Genomic DNA, 18,744 nt, shown 5'->3' on the forward strand with positions numbered 1-18,744 from the left:
AAATTGTACACACATTTGCAAAGTTTAACAATATGAGTCTACGTGTAATGCTCCCACAATGCTTTCCGATTAGATGAAAATATATGCAGAAGCTTAAAAGCAAGAGTGATAATTCTTTGCCTTCAAAATAAAAATGTTCACAAAAAAATGCAACTAGGAAAAAAACGTTTTGCGAAATTAATGTGAAATTTTAGGTATCATTTCTTTGAATCATAGGTTTATTAAAATGGTTTGGAGCTAGTATTTTCAAATAATATTCATAATGGAACATCAGTGAAACCATTTTAACAAGATTATGACAAACATGAAAATAAACAAGCATTGGCAAAGTCAATAGGTCTGACAGTGGTGGTCAGTCTTTTGGTTTTGTCAATGCATGTCTTATTTTGACTTTTGCAAAACGTTATTGTTGTGGGAACTGCAGGCCTTCACCATTGTAACAAACATTGGCAACATCAAAAATATATTTTGGTCTCAAAAGCACACATTGCCACAGTAGTTTCTGGCACTGAACCAAACTACTTTGTGTGCTGATATGCTACTTCTGAAAAAGCAGAGTGCTATCACTCACAGTGAAGGCAGCCAACAGATGGAGAGAGAGAAAGAAGGAATTTTAATAAAAACAAAAAGGTCTTGGTTAATGCTAGACCTAATAAGGGGCCCAATTGTTTAAGAAAGTCAAAATTGCGTATGGTATTATGTCTTTGCATTAGCACAGATTTACATATTTCATGAATTCACTAACATTTACAGAAGTAGACCAGATCGTACTCCTCGATATTTATACACTGTATTTCAGCATGAACAGAATGTGTAGATTTGTTCGTTCGAAAATATGTTGAGTGTTTACAGGTTCACTTTCCCTCCAACCACTTTTCCCCACCCTGGAAGAAGTTTTATTTCTGCCCTGGTCAGGAGTAAATATCCAACCCTTCCCAGTATATGAAAAGATTAGAGAAGAGCTTGTGGAAACCCATAAAACATGCATGTTAGTAGGTTTTAAAAGAGTCAAAAGGACCTTCCAACCCTGGAAGCTTTGTTTACCTCTCCCTCCAGCCCAAGGGATAGAGGTAAACAAACAAGCGTTTTGCCACAGTGGCACCCGCACTAATGGTGGCTAAGTGCCAGACCACAATATGTTGAGGCAGTGGCAAAGCTCCCACTAAAGCCGACTAGTTAAAGGTCTTGATTCATTGTTATCGTACTACTGAGATCTATGCTGGCTTCAGCAACAAACGTCACGGCCTATGGACATATAACAACCACTAAGAGACTATCTGTTAACATTAGAGGATGAAACGCCCACAAATGATGCCATTTCTGCCCCGCAGGTATAGATTGTAGTACCAAGGGCATGTACGTACCCTCTTTAGACCCAGGGGCCCCTCCTCTTTGTCCCAATCCTGTTGTCACCCAACATCATCGCTGTGTCTCGCACACCTGGATACTTACCCGCTCCCAATTTTTATACCGCCCCTGCTTCCCTTTTATGGCATCATTTTTTGATTAAGCCTGTATCACTTACTGCTTATTATCAATGCATGAAACATCCACGAGTGACAACATTGCTGAATGTTTAAAAAAAAACTGTTTAGTGCAGAGCGTCGGTCTGAGCATGGGTATCTCCATTCATTAGTCCGCTCTGCAAGTCCCAAAATGAGTGTACTGACTGGCTCTTCTTAAACCCGCTACATTGATCTACAAATGCCTCAGACATGATAGAACAAAGTTAATAACACGTCAACTCTAAAATTTAAGGCAAGGTCCCCTAGGAAGCGAGGGCTTCCTCTGGTATTTCTAAGGTTATAAAGTAACAGAGCCTATGGTCACTCGTTTTAAGCCTCCTGTCATGGATATGGTTAACAGATGCCCCCATGTCACCACCACACCACGTTTCAAGTCCTGGGCTTTCAGTTAACAAATCAGTGACTCCTAAAAACAGTTTCCTTCGTTGCGCTGATTTTAAACAAGGTAGCAGCATCAGTGTACAACAGAGACAAAAAAAAAAATAGGTTCAGACACAAAAATAAAAGTTACCCCCGACGAGCACATCAGATACCTTAAAAAGTCATCCCCCTTTGCAAATTTTGACTTCTACAGACAGGCTGCATGGGTGCTTTGCAAGGTATGGAAGACTTCTTGCTGCAGGTAATGTTTGTGGTAATATCGGGGAATCAACAGTAAAAACCGGCCCATCCGACCACAATACAGACCCAAAAAAGGCCAAAGCAACGGCAGACCCAAATTGGCCTGTCAGACCAGCCCTTCTGGCACTGGTAGGCTGACCTACAGGCCTGTACGATACCGAGTACATGCTTTAACCAACGTTTTGTTAAAGGAAATACTAAGAATTGAAAAAAACATTTGGGTGAAAATGGGCCAGTACTGTCCGATACGGAGTACCGGCACTTTTCTATTTTGAGCGGGAGAGTACCGGCACATCTCAAGAAAAACGTAATACTTTTAATTAGGGAGTACCGGCACTTCTCAGAAACAAGCAGGTACTCTAGCACAGAGTACCTGCACTTTATTTTTTCCATTTCAAGCACTGCGGTAACCGTAGTCATGAAAGAGCTAAAGGGTCTTGAGCACAGATGACAATGGTGAGTATCCATTTCAACTCACCTTCGTTTAGCCGTTGAATACACCTTTGGTAATACACCCCTCCTAAAAAACAACATGCATCCATAGCCTTCCAATTGCGCGATCGCCCTCTAAATTCATGTCTGACGCTCATGCGAGAGCCACAGAGTTGAGAGGTATGGGTGTCAGTCTAAGGTCTCTCTTGGGACTACTATCGTCAACGAACACCAGGCTTTACTCCACTTAACTCACCTTATCTGACTCTACCTCAGACATTTCTATTCAGAGTATCGACTTAATTTTCCAACTGGAATTTCAAGACCTGGGCACGACCGCTGGTAAAAACAGATACTCCTCCCTCTCGCCTTGAAAACAAAATCGAGAGACGAAGCAGTCCGGAAGTCACAAAAGCAACTTCAACTGAACAACAATTCAAAACGTAATGACGGTCAGGGGTAGTCCGAGCTTACTGTCGTACAGTGGTTTTAATATTAATGATTGTGCTCAGAAGAAAGACGTCACTTCCCAGCGCAAGCCCAGTTTGTTGCGTTAGAGCGTGCAGGAAGGTATTCAAAGTAGAAACGCTCGATGCTCTTTGCCGTAGTCTTCCATTTGACGGACTCAGAGGAAGAAGCATGTTTATCCACTAAAATGACATTTTCGGTTTCTTTGCTTACCCTGCAAAAATAAAGTTTAGTCGAAAGACAATCATACTGAGGAATATCTGTCTCGAAAGGCGTCAGCTTCTACATATAAATTAAGCTTACTCAAATTGATAATTGCGTCTTTCTCTTGATCATGCTCAGATCTTCTGATGACTTTTAAACCTTGTTTGTGATTAGTATTTCTACGCATGCGCAGTAGGAAGTCACAGCGCATGTTCCAGAGCCCTGATGCCTGGTTAGTGGATGCTGTGTTGATGACTAGTGTCTTTTTCTCTGGGCGTGCGCACTAAAATAAGTCAAAGTGACAGGTCCAATGTTGTGGAATAAGCTTTGTACGCCTGGTGTCTGTTTTCAGCAAATATCCCCTCAGCGCTTGTTCTTGATCAGATCCCAAGCTCTAAACTGAGCTGACGGCACGTTCATTCAAGAGCAATGTCCCGACAGGATCGTAATGAGGTGAGTCACACCGTACTAGACAATGGTTCGTTTGACTGAACAGAGCATTTCCTAACAGTACAGATTTTAAAGGAGGACGTTCTATATTTTGATTGCATAACCGTTCACCAATTGTCACTTGCAATGCACATTGCCCCTGTAAATGTCTGAAATGAAATGCAGTTCAGAACCCCGTTTCGTGCACCACACGATACTATACTGATAGATTCCTATGATCCAACGCGCTTATAGCGTATTAAGTTTATTGATAGTAACCTGGAAAGGTACAGCGATCATAGTTTGACTGCGCACTCTTCGTGTTCCTTCACCAACTGTCAAAGAAGCCTCTCCCTATGAGAATTCTAACCTGACATCATAATGTATTTCCCACGTTATACCCTCTGCCAAGCCCAGAACCACGATATACATGTAAGGTACATGAAATACACCAGTGTTTGCTATTTTCTTTACAGCATAACACATCCCACCTTTATATAACAATTTCCTGTAAACTAAAACATGCAGTAATTAAAATGGAACGTGTTTACGTCAGTAACGACAAGGTCGGAAGGAAATAATAAAATACTATTCACAAATGTAACTCTTGAGCCTCTGTGGTATATTAAGACACCTACCATACCGTCCATGCTTCCTTCTTGGTTACTGTTGATCTGGATCAACACCCTGGTTTCTTGTCTCCATTACACTTTGTTCAGCTATAGAAGTGGACTACCATGTGAGTTGTCTCCTTCTACTTCAGTTTGTTCCAAAGTTGAAGAAGAATGGTACATTTCTGCCATCCCATACCAGTTCTGTCCTGGGACTCACCATCTCAAAAGATTCCTGTGAAAACCATTCATTATTGGCGACAGTGTGCTACATAACCCCTCCTTAAACGCCGAAATGCAGCTTAAATGCTAGACTTTACCATCGATCAGGGGAAGTGAATTACATAATACTTTTTTCACCTGTAATGGTTTTGAAAAAGTACTCTCTCCATTGGTAATCAAACAAGGTCTCTTCACCTTCACACTATCTCCAATCTTCACAATACACAGTTTGCACTTCTGCTTAACATTAAACTACTCTTTGCATGCATTCTGAGCTCTGAATAACCTGTTTTTTTACTGCAGTGTGCCCAATCCACTCTCCTTGATTCTGACATCCAACCCAAATTGTCCTTCTATATTGCCGTCCTGCCTCTCAGCTCAAATGGGCTGTATTCTGTCGTATCACAAGGGGTGATTCAATATATATCCATACCATGTGCATGACTTTTCCAATTTAATTTTGCATTTATAGCAAGCTGAATGACGCCTTTTATTACTCTTTTAAATCTCTCAACTGCATCATTGCCGGCAGGGTGATAAACTGATGTAGTTTTGTGAGAGATAGCATTTCTTTTCACAAATGATTTGAAAGCATCAGATACAAATTGTGGCCCACTGTTGCTTAGTATAATCTTGGATAGTCCCTTTCTTAATAGGACTCCGTCTAGGAATTTAACAACCTTTTCTGAGTCTGTCCTGGAAACAGTTTTCACCCCAGGCCAATTTGAGAAATGATCAATTATACCTGCAACAAACTTTTTGTGTCCTCATCCCTTTTCGAGCCCAAGATATCAATAATTATTTTTTTCCCAAGGCATGCTTGGGGCTCCTACAGGACACAATGGAGGTCTTATAGTCATTCTAGTTTTATCTGCTTCATCACAGTATACACACTCTCTTACCACCACTTCAGTGTCCCTATCCATGCTTCATACTTCACACTCATCTTTGTTTTTAAGATTCCAAGGTGGCCTCCATGGCACATTTTTAGTAATCTTTTTTCAGGTATTAACCTGCCATTTCTCAAAATATTCCCTTGTGATAATCAGAGTTCATGCCTCAATTCCCAAAAGTTTTGCAATTCTTTACTCTGCAACTTTTTCTTAGGCCATCCTTCTACCATTTCTTTCGCCACTTTCTTCAAAGGGGGATCGTTCTCTTGTGCACTCAAGCATTCTTCACACATTGTACCAGTATTTTTCTTATGTACATCAGCAACAGAACATTCTTCATTTTCAGTCATAGACACAAACTTCAAGGGAAGGGGAAATTAAATCAAATAGTCCGCTATCCTATTTTTCACTCCGTTATGTATTGTGCAGTGTAGTTGTATCCTAACAGCCTTAACAAAAAACATGCAAACTGTGGAGATGCGTTGGCCATTCCCTACATGGTTAGAAATTTTGTGAGAGTTCTGTGATCACTTCGTAGCATCACACAGGTCCCCCATATGTTCTGTTTAAAATGCTCCAGACCCCATATGCAAGTAAGTGCCTTCCATTCTATGACTCAATACTTCTCAGTTGGTGATAGTGCCCGTGATGTGAAAGCTATTACATCTTCTTTTCCTTAGGAATGAATTTGTGTCAATACATCCCCCCAGTCCTTTACAACTAGTATCTGTTGTAACAATGCTTCTAAGGTCAGTATCAAACTCCTGTAAAGGTGGGGTCTTGCATATATCCTCCTTCATTTTCCTGAATGCTATCTAACAATTTTCAGACCAATCAGAATTTGCCTAATTGAGTACATTTTATTAAAATAGTTGCTAACAAATTTGGAATAGTACTCGGCTTACCCTAAAAACACCTTCACATCATCTTTGTTTTTAGGCAACGGAGCATGCCTTACAGCTTCTACCAAGTCAGCTTTGGACTTTATTCCTTCTCCATTTACTTCATGACCCAAGTATGTAACCTTTTCCTTTGCAATCTTACTTATGTAGAGGCAACAATTCTCCAACACCGGTTTGAGGTTCTTATTATGTTCCCTCCTTGTTTTGCCCATAACTAGAATAGCATCCTGAGAAAGCAGGGCCATCTTTATTCCCTTGAACAACTCATGCATCAAGTTTTGAAACATGGCAGCAGTTGATGCTAACCTAAAGAGAACCTTCAAAAACTGGAAACACCCAAATGGTGTGGAAAACACTGTAAATTTTCTGCTGTCAAGGTGCAACGGTATCTGGTGCAAGCAGCAGCCAGATCTATTGTGCTAAACCACTTGACACCTTTGTTCAAGGATAACATCTTGTTAATCCTTGGTAGAGAGAATTTATCAACCAACATATTTCTGTTCAAATCCCTTAAATCCACACATAACCTTAGTTCTCCACTAGGTTTTTTAGCTACTACTAATGGGGCCATCCAGTCAGATGACTCGATTGGTTCTTTTATGCCAGCAGATTGCAGTTTGTCCAGTTCTCTTGAAACCTCCTCCCTCACTTCACTGGGAATATTCCTTGCTTTATGGATGCACGGTATAACATCTTCCTTCAATATGATGCGGTGTTGGAGCCCCTCTAGTTTCCGAATCTTTCCTCAGAAATCTTTGGAAAATGTTCCAAAATCAATGATTCAATTTCAGTCTCGGACTGCCAGATTATAACTGGTTCAAGACTATTTAGGTTGAAAATCATTCCTTAGTGTCCTATATCTTTCCACCCTAATACAGACTGTCTTTCTTTTGAAACATACAATTTACATTCTGCCTGCCTGTTCTTAAAGTTAAACAATCATTTTTTTAAATCCTACCATATCAATATTGTCCCATGCGAAACGTTTGGGTGAAATATTTGGTGGTTTGAGAAATTCTCCCAAAGTAGGGACAAATTTATCAGACCAAAGATCCTTATTTACAAATCTATACGGTGAACCTGAATCTGCCACTATCTTCAATTTTACACCCCTAAAATCCATGTCACAGAGAGGTTTCTTTTTTTAGCAATAATTTCACTGAAGGACTCTTAACAATACACTGTCAAGTACTGCAATTACAGTCCAAGAAAACACAGTAACAATTACATGTTCCAAGACCCATTTAATGGTGTAGTTTTCCCAAAGTCCATATGTTTATAGAAATGCAAGCCATCCGGTACATAAACAAGAGAAGATCAAAGGCATCTAACAAGTGTTTCGTTGACTTGACTTTTTATAGACTGGTATAACAATGTATGTACAGGATGATGAAGGTGTAACCAACTCATACTGTAACAAAACCAAATGGTGCTTATAGACCGACAGTAAAATATCAAAGGGAGGCGTTGAGTCCTCCAAAGAGGTCAGGAACGCAGAGCCGTGATAAGACTGTAGGAATCATAAATCTTCACTTTTTCATAGTTTGTGACATATAAAAACCACCATAGCTAATGTATTTAGAATCGAAGGGCCATGATAAGCGCTGGCTTATCATGAGCGCTTTGGAAGACTCAGCACCTCCCTTCAATATTTTACTGTTCGTGTATAGCAACATTTTAGCTGTGTTACAATATGAGTTGATTATCGCTTCACCATCCTGTACATACATTGTTATACCAGCCTTGAAGAAGTCGAGTTAATGAAACACTTGTCGGCTGCCTTTGATTTTCTCTTGTTTAGGTACTGTACAGCTTGAATTCCTATAAACATATGGACTTTGGGAAACCTACGCCATTAAATGGATCTTGGAACATGTCACTGTTACTGTGTTTTCTTAGAATGTAATTGCATACTTGAGCGTTTATTGTTTGGAGTGTTTTGGTAAAGGTATCGCTATAATTCTGGTCCAAGGATTTTTTCTAGAACCATTGTTACACCCTTGGGTTGTAGGGTGTACTAACCATGTGAGCACTAGTATTACATGGATCTGACTGACTAGAGAGACCGTTCTGATGTTGGGAACATAACAAATGTGTGGAACCTATTTCATAGCCACCTAAATTCTTTCCAGGTTTCTGTTTTTTTCCTCTTATTTTCTCCAGCGTTGATGAAGTTTGCCTTTCCAATGTCTGGGTGTCCGACCGTTGATTTTCTATTTCCTCTTTAATGTTCAGTATGCACATATTTGTGTCATTGCCATCAGACTCCTCTGAGTTGGATGCCTCCTCTTTCAGAATTTGTACAATTTTGTCTTTCCTGCTCCTGCACTCCTTATAAAACCTTATTGAAATAACCTATAATTCCACACCCAGAGAATTTTTGTTTACGTGCAGGACATCTTTTGTCATTAGTAAAATAGCCACTATTGCCACATCTGTAGGACTTTCTTTCCTGTGTTTTACACACCTGTTTTTTCTTACTAGCCATAGTTTTTCCTAACTCTTCTTAGTTCTTTCTCTGCTTTTTTTTAATCATTGTATTCGTAGAACATGCATTTACTTTGGGAGCTGTTTCTGTGTCTTTTTCAGATTTCTCCATTTGCTCAGAAATCACTGTTTTGGCACACCTTCCTGTTAGTTCTTCTCTTTTTACTACATCAGTTACTTCCTCTAAAAGGGCCTCACCTTTTCCCAAAGGCTTTCCTGTATATTGGGATTAGCTACATACATGATAATTGGGCCTCAAATAAGCTCATAATGCAGAAACCAAAATCGGTATTTTAATGCCAATTTTTTAAGGAACCAAAAAAATCTTCCATAGTTTCTTCTTTGCTATGTTTTCTATGGACGAATTTATACCTGTCAATCTCCACGCATACTGTGGGCTTAAAAAATGCATCCAAATCTTCTAACACATTTGTGAATATGTTCCTTTGACCTTGTGCCCTTCATTTTTTTATCAATGCAATCAAAAATCTTCAAACCCTATGGCCGAAGACAATGAAGTAATACTTGTTTGTCTTTTCCTCTTGAGTAAAGTCTTCATCATACTCAAAAGTAGATATATAATTTAAAACATACTCTGTCCATTCTTCACATTTAATAGAAGGCCCCCAGACGTTCCAATAAAAGGTTGTGAAGGTGTCCAGTTTCACATTTTCAAGGTTGCTATTGCCATTGCTTTCAGTCACGTATTAGAACAGTTTGACTCTATATTAATTAAAAAAAATATATGTGCTACAATGCTTCACTTATTGAAATGTAATTAGTACACAATGTTTGCAGTGCATGGAGATTTGGTTCCTCTTCTTCTGATGATTACACTCGTGGAGCAGTTGCCAAAATGCTTGCAAATGGCAGTGTTGGTTCATTTCTTATCTGCCCCTTTCAAAATGGCCTCTAATGATACTGTCACAGCTTTTATCACATTTTAAATAGCAGCACTATTCAGTGACATATTTGCGCCCAATCAAAAATGGTGACGGCTTTACAATATTATCCTGATTTAAAATTGTATTGCTCTGGCAATCGGCCTGACTTGCAGCCTTGTTTTTCGTCTCAAAGCAAATGGCTTTGCAGCTCTTCCTGTCCACGTACCTGGACAGTTCTAGTTCATGCAATTCAAAATGGAGGCAGGGCACTTCCCTTCAACCCGCTTCCAGCCTGCTCACATTAATAAGGGGATCCCAGGGGACAACACTGCTCATTTCCCAAGCGGTGAACAGAGGATCCCACTGGGGAACACATCTAGTCAGGTTTCCGTTTGAACACTGCATTTCACCTGTACCGAGCCTCAAAGTCGCAATGCAGCCTTTTTCACTAGTATTCGGCAAACCAGGCTTGAAGTCTGTAGATGCATTGTAGATGCATGTTAGTCCTCGTGCCTCGTCTGCTCGTCGCCATTTCTTTGTGGAGAAGCTCCAACATGCATATAAAGTATTACGTTTATTGATAGTAACCTGGCACAGTACAGCGATTGCAGTTTGGCAGCACACTCTTCGTCTCCCTTCACCAACTGTCAAAAAAGCCTCTTCCCATAAGAATTCTAACCTGACATCATAAAGCATTTCCTACGTCATATCCTCTTCCAAGCACAGTAGCACTTCACACATATGGTCAGATACATGAAATACACCACTGTTTGCTGTTTTCTTTACAATACAGCATCCTACTCCTTCCTGGTTATCACTAATAACACCTTGCAATGAGAAGCGACATCGTATTTCATTTATCTCCCTTCAATGTGAATAGTTGATCTTGCTCTGAAGAGCAGAGGAACATTTTATATAATTAGCCCCCTTGCCCTGCTTTCACTCTTGTAATGCAAAGCCTCTTGGGCCTGATGTGTGGTAGTCATTTACCTTCACCTGAGGGGGCTTCTATCCTTATCCAGTGAGGAATTTGTGTGAATACAAATCATTTTCAACCTCATCATATATACTCTTAAACTGCCTCTATCTTGTTTATCGGAGGCCTTGAATACCTATTGAGTCTCACAAACTCAGCTCCAATGAGGCCTTCTACTTAGCAAGTGGTGTTCCATGTTCTGCAGTATATTTACACATGTTCCACACTACTGATGCAGGCGAACGTAATCTAGCTAACTGTATACAGGGCCACAACTGTCCATAGGTGCTCAGGAAACACATGTATGATTCCCCGTCTGGAACACAGTCATCCACCTCTCTCTTGCTGACTACTTATCATTACTAACGGACACAAGGGACCACTCTCAGTCTTATTCTTCACTACCAATGTCTGGGGCATTGTATTCCTCAAAGGTGAAGCCTGAAAGTGACCTATCTGCTCCAGAGTGATAGCTGCATGGCTGCACGAAATCTCATGAGGTCCATCTTTTATCTGCCTAAATCAAGCCTGCCCATTGTCCCAGGCAGAGAAGCATAAATATTTCCAACATGTCTGGGGACTGAACCAGGCAGAGTCTCAAACCCTGGATGGTGGAGGAGGTCCCACCTAGTGACCTATTAAATCCTTTTGTGGTTGGTAACCCTATCACATGACCTGCAGCACTGGCAGCCCTCAGTGCCAGCACCTGCATCATATGTTGCAGTTATTAAAAATAGGGTGCGTTTCAGGTTGTTCACCTACATAACACAAACCTCTAGGCCGAGATTAGACTCAGAAAGGCAGCAACAGTACATTGTTTTTCTTTTCAGAGTCTCTAACTGCTGCTGCTCCCATTGTTCTGGTAAATACCTTTTATTGCGCCATTCGTTTATCCAAAGAGTTTTAATATTAACCAATTAATTAGCAGTGACATGCTCACATCTGCATTTAAAAGATTGTCGCTGCCGTCTCACCCACTCAGCTGTTTGACACTTAACTGCTCAGAAGAAAAAACAGCAGAAAGTCATGAACTAAATTTTATTTTGTATTTCATAAGTCTGACAGTTGGCACTATGACATATAATCAGGGCCACTTTAATTATCCCTTTCTGTGGCTGCATTGTTTTGTGCATAATCACAGATTTTCCTCATTTACAGGATAATGCACCATCTGTTAAATAATTTGAAGATTTCACCCCAAAAAAGTATTTCTACTTCCAACGATCCAAAAGTTAATAAACAAAAAGCACTACACGAACGTCAGCAGTGACAGTTTGTTTTGCGAAGTTTAATTTGTCATCTGCATAGTGAGCTTTATAGTTTTGCTTTGACTGCTGCTAACCCAGCATGCTAAATGCTGTTTGTTATAATGCCAGAATAGGTCTAAGGTGGTATGCACAACATTAAGCCGCTTGTAAGCTTTGTTATAAACTTCAACAAAGTCATCTAATCCGTTTTCACACATAAAACTCAACTTCAATGTTTTGTGGGGGTTCACTGTTTCATTCATGTCAAGCATTAAAACAAGCATTGGTAATGCAAATCATTTTGGGTATTGATAAGTTTAATACAGAGCGTCACATCACAACAGAGATACAACATGGGCAGCAGCCACTTAGCCTTCCCTAACACACAGAAAAATTAAAAGACAGGTCGCTGAAGCAGAAGGGACATCACACGGTTCTTGGACGCATGCAGTACTGGTACTGGTACTAGGACTGCTAACACACTGAACAGGGTGTGAGAATAGTTAAAGGACTGTTGAATGCTCTCTGTGAACAGTCATAAACATGCAAGAAATACAACAGCACTGGGCGAAACAGCCAAATCTCCTGTGGAATGTAGATTTTCCTATTCCCATGACGGAAAGTCTTAATTTTATTAAAGACTCGGAGGCGAGTATTATGCGTTTCTTTTCTTACTTTAATAAACAGCAGCAGTCAAGAAACACACTACAGTTCCCAGAAGGCCAGGGAAACATAGCCAATGGGAATAAAAACGTAGTCCAAATAGTATTAACCAATCATATTACATACATATGCATTATGACATCACTTGACTGCGAACAGCCCTCTTTTCTTGCGAGAGAGTCAATTATCATTAAACAATGGAAATATGGTAAATAAAATAAGAATTGCCATAAGGAAAGATAAAATCTTGGAACAAAAGTTCAAAGCCCGAGATAACCATGAAGGATCCTGGGAAGTTCGATCCGTAGCAAATGAAGCGGTGAATGGCGTCTTGAAATCTTGACAGGTAGAGGCCCAAGAACAATTTGAAGTTCTAGGTGGAAGGTTGAGTGATGGCCAATGGTGCTAGAGAAGGGTGGGAAAAAATGAACAAAGTTAAAATAAGTGGAGGGATAATACTCGCCTCCGAGTCTTTAATAAAATTAAGACTTTCCGTCATGGGAATAGGAAAATCTACATTTTATGGCAAGACCGGAGGCTCCTATTATGCGAGTTTAAAGCATATTAATTACATCCAATGAAACATTATTGACAGGTTTACAGTAAAAAACGTTAAATATATTGTCATTAGGCCAATCTGCAGACTTGAGAATATCCTCTAAACGGGAACCCGCCCAAAAAGCTTTGGAAGCCAAAGCACCCCTGAAGGAATGAGCTCCAAACATAGAAGTATCTATACCAGCCAAGGCCATAAGCCATTTAACCCACCGGGCATAACGTAGCAGCCGAAACATGATTGTGAGGTTTCCTGAAGGAAATTAGTAGTTGGGAATGAGAAGGAGTTCTCAAATCTGCAGTCTTTAGTTCATACGCTTTTAAACATTGACCGACACATAGTTTGGGATGGTCAGGAAAATATGGGTAAAACACCGAAGATAAATTGGTTTTAGTTTGTCGAACCACAGTAAGCAAGACTCCAGATGGAGTAAATTGACGGTTAGAAATATCTAGCGCTTTAACGTCTGAGAGGCGTTTAATAGAAACAAGGCACAATAACTTGGTTAATTTCGCAGATAACATTTCTAGAGAAAGCATGAAATTATCAGGCCATGACAATAGAAATTTCAAAACAATATTAACATCCCATAACTGACTGTATTTTCGTAGAGGAGGATTGGAAAACTTTACTCCCTTTAATAGGCGGCAAATGAGAGAGTGTTCTCCAGTTGGTTTCCCATTAACGAAAGAGTGGTTGGAGGAAATAGCTGACCTGTACAGATTGATAGTATGGAAAGCTTTACCTTTGCTTGCTTCTGCCGCTAAAAAGTTCACTATAAAAATTACATCAGCTGAAACGGGATCAATGTGTTTTCCCAGACACTAGCTGTGCCAAAAAGACCAGCCTGATTGATAAGCTTTCTTTGTACCTGGAGCCCAAGACTGAGAGATGTATCGTGAAGCTTCTGTCGAAATGCAAGGGAAAAAACGGGATTGCCCGAGACTTTCCATGCGGAGAGTGTCAGCACATTGTCCAGAACGAGAGGGTGAGGACGTTCTAAGGGGTCAAGCAGGAGAGACAGGAAGGAAGCAATATTGGGAAATCTATTGACAGCTCTACGAGGGTTGGAAACCAAGCTTGTGATTGCCAGGAGGGGGCTATGAGCACTAGGGAGGCTTGTTGGCGTCTGACCTGAGCCAATACTCTGCTGATCATGAGGAAAGGCGTAATTGAGGGAAAACGACCAGTTCTGTAAAAAGGCATCGGAAGCTAATGCTAGAGGGTCTGGGCGCCAACTGTAAAATTGGGGAAGCTGGGAGTTTAGACAGGATGCGAAAAGATCGATTATTAGAGGACCCCAATTGTTCTGAAGGTTCTGAAAAATGGAAGGGTGGAGTTTCCAATAGCTTGAATCCCGAAGATGACGAGACTGCCAATCTGCCACTGTATTGAGAGATCCAGGAAGAAACTCTGCATGAACCGAAATGTGGTTTAAAAGGCAGTATTCCCAAAAGGCCTTGGCCAGTTCCGCTAATGGTTTGGATTTTGTGCCTCCGAGATGATTGATATATCGAACCGCCGAGATGTTGTCCATTCTGTGAAGAATGGCACATCAGACTCTGCTTTTTGCAAGGCTTTTGATCGCAAAGGTGCCGGCAAGCATCTCTAAACAATTGATATGCATTTTGCACTCCTCTGATTCCATGTGTCTCCAGTCGAGATTGGTCCACACCGGGCCCCCCAACCGGTTCGGCTTGCATCTGATTCTAATACTAGATCTGGGGCTGATGTGAAGATAGTTCTTCCGTTCCAAGCATCTAAATGGTCTATCCACCATTGAACTTCTGTGCGCGACGCCTGAATAAGAGAGGCCTCTCCGTAAATGTCGAATCTTCAACCTCTGAAGAGCTCTGTAGTGAAGGGGTCCGGGAAAAATGGCCTGAATTGATGAAGATAGGAGACCTACAATTCGTGCTAACGTTCTGAGAGATATCTGAGAACTGCGTAGAATTTGAAGAATCTCTGACTTTATGGTTTTGATCTTTGCAGAAGGAAGCATGAGTGTGGCTGAAATTGAGTTGATCTGAAAGCCTAAGAATTCTATAGTTTGAGAAGGTATGAGTATGGATTTTTCCCTGTTTATGATGAAACCTAGCTCTGTTAGAAGGGAGCACGTTATGGATAGATGAGTTGAGAGAGACTGAGGGGATTGGCTCATTAATAAAATGTCGTCGAGGTAGATGATAAGTCTGATCCCCTGAGCTCTGAGAAAGGCTACTACCGGTTTCATGAGCTTGGTGAAGCACCATGGAGCCGATGATAGCCCGAAGGTAAGAGAGGTAAAATGAAAATACTGGTTTGCCCACTGGAATTGGAGAAACTTTCTGAAATGAGGGTGGATTGGAACAATTAGATACACATCTTGAAGATCCAATCAGACCATCCAGTCCCGCTGGAGCAGAGTGTCTCTTAGATGGAGGATGGTTTCTATTTTGAAATGATGATATACTACGAAATGATTGAAACCCTTGAGGTTTATCACAGGACGCATCTTTTTGTGCTTCTTCTGAACCAGAAAAATTGAGCTGGTGAAACCTGATGGGTCGAGAAGGGTGGAAGAGATGGCCTGTTTTTGCAATAGAGACTGAACTTCTGCAGAGATCAGTAGAGTCATGTCTGAGGAAAAACGAGGAAGAGGAGGGGAGGAGGTTTGGGCTGGGGTTATATAGAGCTCTATTGAGTAACCTTGAATAGTGTTGAGAACCCAGGGGTCTGCCGTGATTTCCTCCCACTTTGTTAGGAAAAGACGGAGACGCCCACCTATGGGAATAGAAAGAGGTAAAGGACTCACTTGGTTGGGTAGACGACCTTGCGTTCCTGAGGCCTCTGGAGCGGAAACCTCTGCCTCGTTGAGGATAGAACTGTGGGCGATACTCCTGATAGGAGGCGTAATGGTATCCTCTGGAACCTTGGTTGGGGTAGGAACAGCCGGCAAAGCGGTTCCTTCCTCTGTCGGCCCTTGCAAAAACCCGTTGGGAAAACATCTTTTTCAGCGATTGCTGAGCTTTGTCCAAAGACGTAAAGGTTGCTACATATTTGCTTAAATCTTTTATTAAAGAGTCTCCAAATAACGCACCATCAGTGTGGACATTGGGTTGGACAGATGCTAGGTTAACCAGCTTCGTATCGAGTTTTAGAAGTAGACCTTTCCGTCTCTCGTAGGTGAGAGCAGAATTTGCATTACCCAGGAGGCAGAAGGTACGTTGGACCCATAGAGTGAGTTCTTCAGGATCAATAAACGAGCCGTCAATTCTGGCTGCCAATGCAATGTTGAAAATACGGGTAAAGGGCCCCAAAATATCCAGCAATTTATCTTAGCAGGAGGCCCACGCCTTATCCACTCCCTTGCGTGGATCCTTGCCCATTTTGGTAAAAAATGTCAGGAGGGGTTGATCTATGGAAGGGGTGACCGAGAGTTGGTGGGATAAGGAGGGACGGGGACACTCAGATTTTAATTTAGCTCTGGTTTGTTTGTCTAATAGTCAGAAGATTTTGGCAGAAACATATTGGGCAACGTGGTCAGCAGGGACCCATTCAGTAGAATTGGGATGGAGGATATTTGAAGGGTCAAACATTGGGAAACCTTCAGGATCAAGGAGGGAAATAGAGGTTTTTTGGGGAAGAGAGGTCAATTTAGATTTCTTTGGAGGAGGAGGGGAGACATCAGCATCGTCCCCATCATCCGAAACACTGGAGACAGAGTCCAGATCCGACACATCGTCGTCCGAGTCAGGGATGGACGAAATAAACAAAGGGGCAATAATATTTTTAGATTTGGATCTATGTTTCAAATTTGATTTCCCAATGTCCAAATTTTTATACTCCTTGGAGGGAGCCTTTTGAGGAACCGCGTCCTCTGCCACATGTGAGGTAGACTCACTTCTCTTTTGCGATTTTTTGGGATTTTTTGGGGAAGTGATGCGCTGACTGCATTCCCCCGCAGCCTGGGCCGACATAGAACAAGAAAACATATCAGAAAGAGAAAATTTCAATTTTTTTGACATTTTCTGTATTGATGAATTTACAGCCTGTTGGACAGAAGATTTTATAAAGGCAGAGAGCTCCTGCCTAATGTCATCCACGTCTTGTAAGCTGGGGGATTTATCTGGATTTATGATGCAGAAAAAGGAAACTGGCAGTTATGGGGTTAAAGAAGAGCAAGCTTCAGAGAAGCTGCAGGCCCCGCCTTTGGGCGTCGCCGAGGGAGAGAACAGCAGGAAATCCCAGGCTTCGTCGAATTAAGCTGATGACACAGCAGGACGTGTTGTCGGAGGCTCCGAGGTGAGCAAAAAAACGAAATTGGTTCAGTATAAATAAACTAATTGCGCGCTGAAGAGAACAGACGCGCAGCACACCAAACGAGGCCTCGAGCGCTTCGGACCAACCGTCTTATGAAGAAAAGCTTCAGACGGTTGGAAATGAGGCGCCGCGCGCCAAACCGATGCGGCAACTTGCCGACTAGAAAAGGAAAACAGCTACTCATACGAGCGCCGCACGTAAAACATATTTAAAAGGAAAAATAACATGAAATATAAACATTCATAAAGGAATAAAGCCTAATAATAATATAAATATACATAAGACAAGTGAAGAAAGGGTACTTAACTTGACTGCGAGCAGCAAGAAAAGAGGGCTGTTCGCAGTCAAGTGATGTCATAATGCATATGTATGTAATATGATTGGTTAATACTATTTGGGCTACGTTTTTATTCCCATTGGCAATGTTTCCCTGGCCTTCTGGGAATTGTAGTGTGTTTCTTGACTGCTGCTGTTTATTAAAGTAAGAAAAGAAACGCATAATAGGAGCCTCCGGTCTTGCCATAAAATTAATATCATACATTTATGTACTCGTATAGGATGATATGCTTCATAAGTTGGTTTCACATCTAGCACTGGGAAGCATCCAAGAGTAATATTTTTCACTGGTTGTATAGTTTCCTAGTTGTGTCTTCTCTAGTTTGGATATGGTTATGTCCCTCCACTCGAGATTTATGTTGTCCCTTTGTTGGACTCAAACCTATACAAAATTGTGTGTGGGTGAGCTAAAATGCATTTTTCCTGGTGTCTCCCTTGTACAAGGTTCAAAGCAGGAGGCTAGAGCAATGAACATTAATTCTCTTTTCCGTCCCCATGACTGCAGGTCTTGTTATTTCACATCACATATTTTGAAAATGTGATTCATGGTGCATGTTATACAAGTGCATTCAATAATCCTTTGTTTGTTCATAAGATGGCAGCAGTAGGAATAACTTTTCTACATAGAAGAGGCACATCTCTGGCAGAAACAGTGTAAGTGTCCATCTATCCATCAGAGGCCCGGTACAGCATCAGCAGCAGCAGAATCTCAAGCCTTCCTGATCACAGGACACCTATAAATCAGGTAGCAGCAAGGCAAGCTTCACTTCTGCACAGACCAAGTACAGCATAGCAGTAGCAAAGTAAGCTATCCTCTTGCTTAGAGAGCAGATTGTGCAGTGTTCTATTCCTTACATAACAGATTCAACAGTATAGACTAGTAAAAGCTTACATCGCTCATTGAATTTGCAGTTAAGGCATGAGTGACATGTAAGTTATAGATAGATCTCTGGAGCGGATGCTTATTTATATGTCTTTTTGTGCC

General features: G+C 41.2%; 2 protein-coding genes across 9 annotated transcripts in view; one reads left to right on the forward strand and one right to left on the reverse strand.

Annotated features, from left to right (window-relative positions):
• The window catches only part of LOC138298780 (zinc finger protein 211-like), a 199,726-nt gene extending 196,278 nt beyond the window's left edge, over window positions 1-3,448 (reverse strand). For 2 of the 4 annotated variants that reach the window (XM_069236902.1, XM_069236901.1), the window contains exon 1: window positions 2,836-3,055. In XM_069236902.1, the coding sequence (XP_069093003.1) occupies window positions 2,836-2,859 (24 nt within the window). In that variant the 5' untranslated portion in view covers window positions 2,860-3,055. Of the gene's footprint in view, window positions 1-2,835; window positions 3,057-3,350 lie in introns of those variants that run through there. The other 2 variants (XM_069236904.1, XM_069236903.1) reach the window with 2 other exon arrangements.
• Window positions 3,449-3,488: 40 nt separating this feature from the next.
• The window catches only part of LOC138298898 (zinc finger protein 37A-like), a 152,040-nt gene continuing 136,784 nt past the window's right edge, over window positions 3,489-18,744 (forward strand). For 2 of the 5 annotated variants that reach the window (XM_069236911.1, XM_069236913.1), the window contains exon 1: window positions 3,495-3,704. In XM_069236911.1, the coding sequence (XP_069093012.1) occupies window positions 3,681-3,704 (24 nt within the window). In that variant the 5' untranslated portion in view covers window positions 3,495-3,680. Of the gene's footprint in view, window positions 3,705-18,744 lie in introns of all 5 variants that reach the window. The other 3 variants (XM_069236915.1, XM_069236914.1, XM_069236912.1) reach the window with 3 other exon arrangements.

The sequence above is a fragment of the Pleurodeles waltl genome, chromosome 1_2 (assembly GCF_031143425.1).
Source record: "Pleurodeles waltl isolate 20211129_DDA chromosome 1_2, aPleWal1.hap1.20221129, whole genome shotgun sequence".
In the NCBI taxonomy this organism is placed as follows: Eukaryota; Metazoa; Chordata; class Amphibia; order Caudata; family Salamandridae; genus Pleurodeles; species Pleurodeles waltl.